General features: G+C 37.9%; 1 protein-coding gene across 1 annotated transcript in view; it reads left to right on the forward strand.

The window, feature by feature from the left end:
• The first annotated feature begins 320 nt into the window (after positions 1-320).
• LOC108748135 (spore wall protein 2-like) overlaps positions 321-1509 on the forward strand; it is a 1965-nt gene continuing 776 nt past the window's right edge. The window contains exons 1-2 of the mRNA XM_018486162.1: positions 321-581; positions 882-1118. Of these exons, the coding sequence (XP_018341664.1) occupies positions 350-581; positions 882-1118 (469 nt within the window). The 5' untranslated portion in view covers positions 321-349. The remainder of the gene's footprint in view (positions 582-881; positions 1119-1509) is intronic.

Raw genomic sequence — 1509 nt, forward strand, 5'->3', positions numbered from 1 at the left:
GACAGTGAATGACACAATCACCGGTTCTTTCTAATTTCTACGATCGATCAATCGTTAACCCGTGTAAAATCTTGGACAGGCATTCGCACAATACAGTTCTTTTCTGCAGAGACAACTGCCGCGGAAGATGTTGCGAAATTAGCGAGGCGCAAGCTAAATTGCTCGTTTAAACGATTGGCCACAGCGACGACTTGCAAGATCAATACGAATACATGCAATGCTTACTGTTTCTCTCAGAAGGGTTTTATCTAACACTGAGAAGGTGGGAGTGATATAAAAGATTCAGCGAGATGGATTGAACGAGCAAGGAATCATCGAAACCGACGAGATTAAAGTAATCTTCTGCGAGATGTATTGGAAACTGTTTGTGTCACTGCTCCCGCACCTGCTTATTTGTAATTGCTTGGCCAGATCTGTTATTTATGAAAACGTCGAGAACGATGTTGTCGCTGTTGGTTCACTCATTCGCGAGGTACGTCAACCGGCGCCATTAAGTCTCATTGCGGGGGTGAGGGACTTAATAAGCGCTGGTAACGCACCGAAGTCACAAGATACTAAAAAACACATGAAAAACGCATCTGGTATGTGCTTCATAATTAACGTTTCTAATAGAATATAAAGTACAAAAAAGTCATATGCCAATCTTAGAAATATATAATTTATTATTTAAGTAATTATAAAGAAATCAATAATAAGTTAAAACGAGTATAATTTATATTTTTTCTTTCTCCTTCTCTCTCTCTCTCTCTCTCTCTCTCTCTCTCTCTCTCTCTCTCTCTCTGAGATATGTCAAATTAATGTTTATCGCCAAGTGCAGAATTTTGGGAACGCGTTAGATGTCTTGTTGAGCGTAACAAGGGCGGACAACAATGTGGTTTTAGGCAAATCAGACGAGGGCGGTTACTACAGAACCTACGGGAGCGATGCGGAGGGTGAGAAGGGTTACTTGAAGGAAACCTACGGTAAAGGTGATCATGGCTACAAGACTCTCGACACCTTTCACAAACAGGATGGCGACAAATACGAGTTCGAGACGCAAACCACTTATGGCAAAGGCCATGCTGATGATAATCAGAAAAAACATCATGACGAGAAAAAGAATGACCACGAAGGCGCAGGTAATGAATCGTCAAATTGTAATTTACTAATCAATAGCAGATACTAACACAATAATCTGAAAAAAAGAAAAATCTGATCACAGATGTAATAGATATAGATGCGTTCCCCCAAGCATTATAGAAAGGATTGATTATATCAGCATTTCTCTTCGACTTCATACTTTAGAGATGGAGAGAGATATGAATCAAACTATTCTTTTCCCTTTCTAAATCGATAATAAGTAACAACTGCATAGGAATGCGCAGTATATACTTTTTTAAATTTAAGTGACAGAAGGTCCTGATTTATTTCTATTTGCTTTACTTATCTTGCAAAGACTAAACATATATGTTACTAAATACTACTGTATATTACTGTTGTTAATTTAACAGTAAAATTAAATTATATATA

This window comes from Trachymyrmex septentrionalis, unplaced genomic scaffold, assembly GCF_001594115.1.
Source record: "Trachymyrmex septentrionalis isolate Tsep2-gDNA-1 unplaced genomic scaffold, Tsep1.0 scaffold211, whole genome shotgun sequence".
Classification (NCBI taxonomy): Eukaryota; Metazoa; Arthropoda; class Insecta; order Hymenoptera; family Formicidae; genus Trachymyrmex; species Trachymyrmex septentrionalis.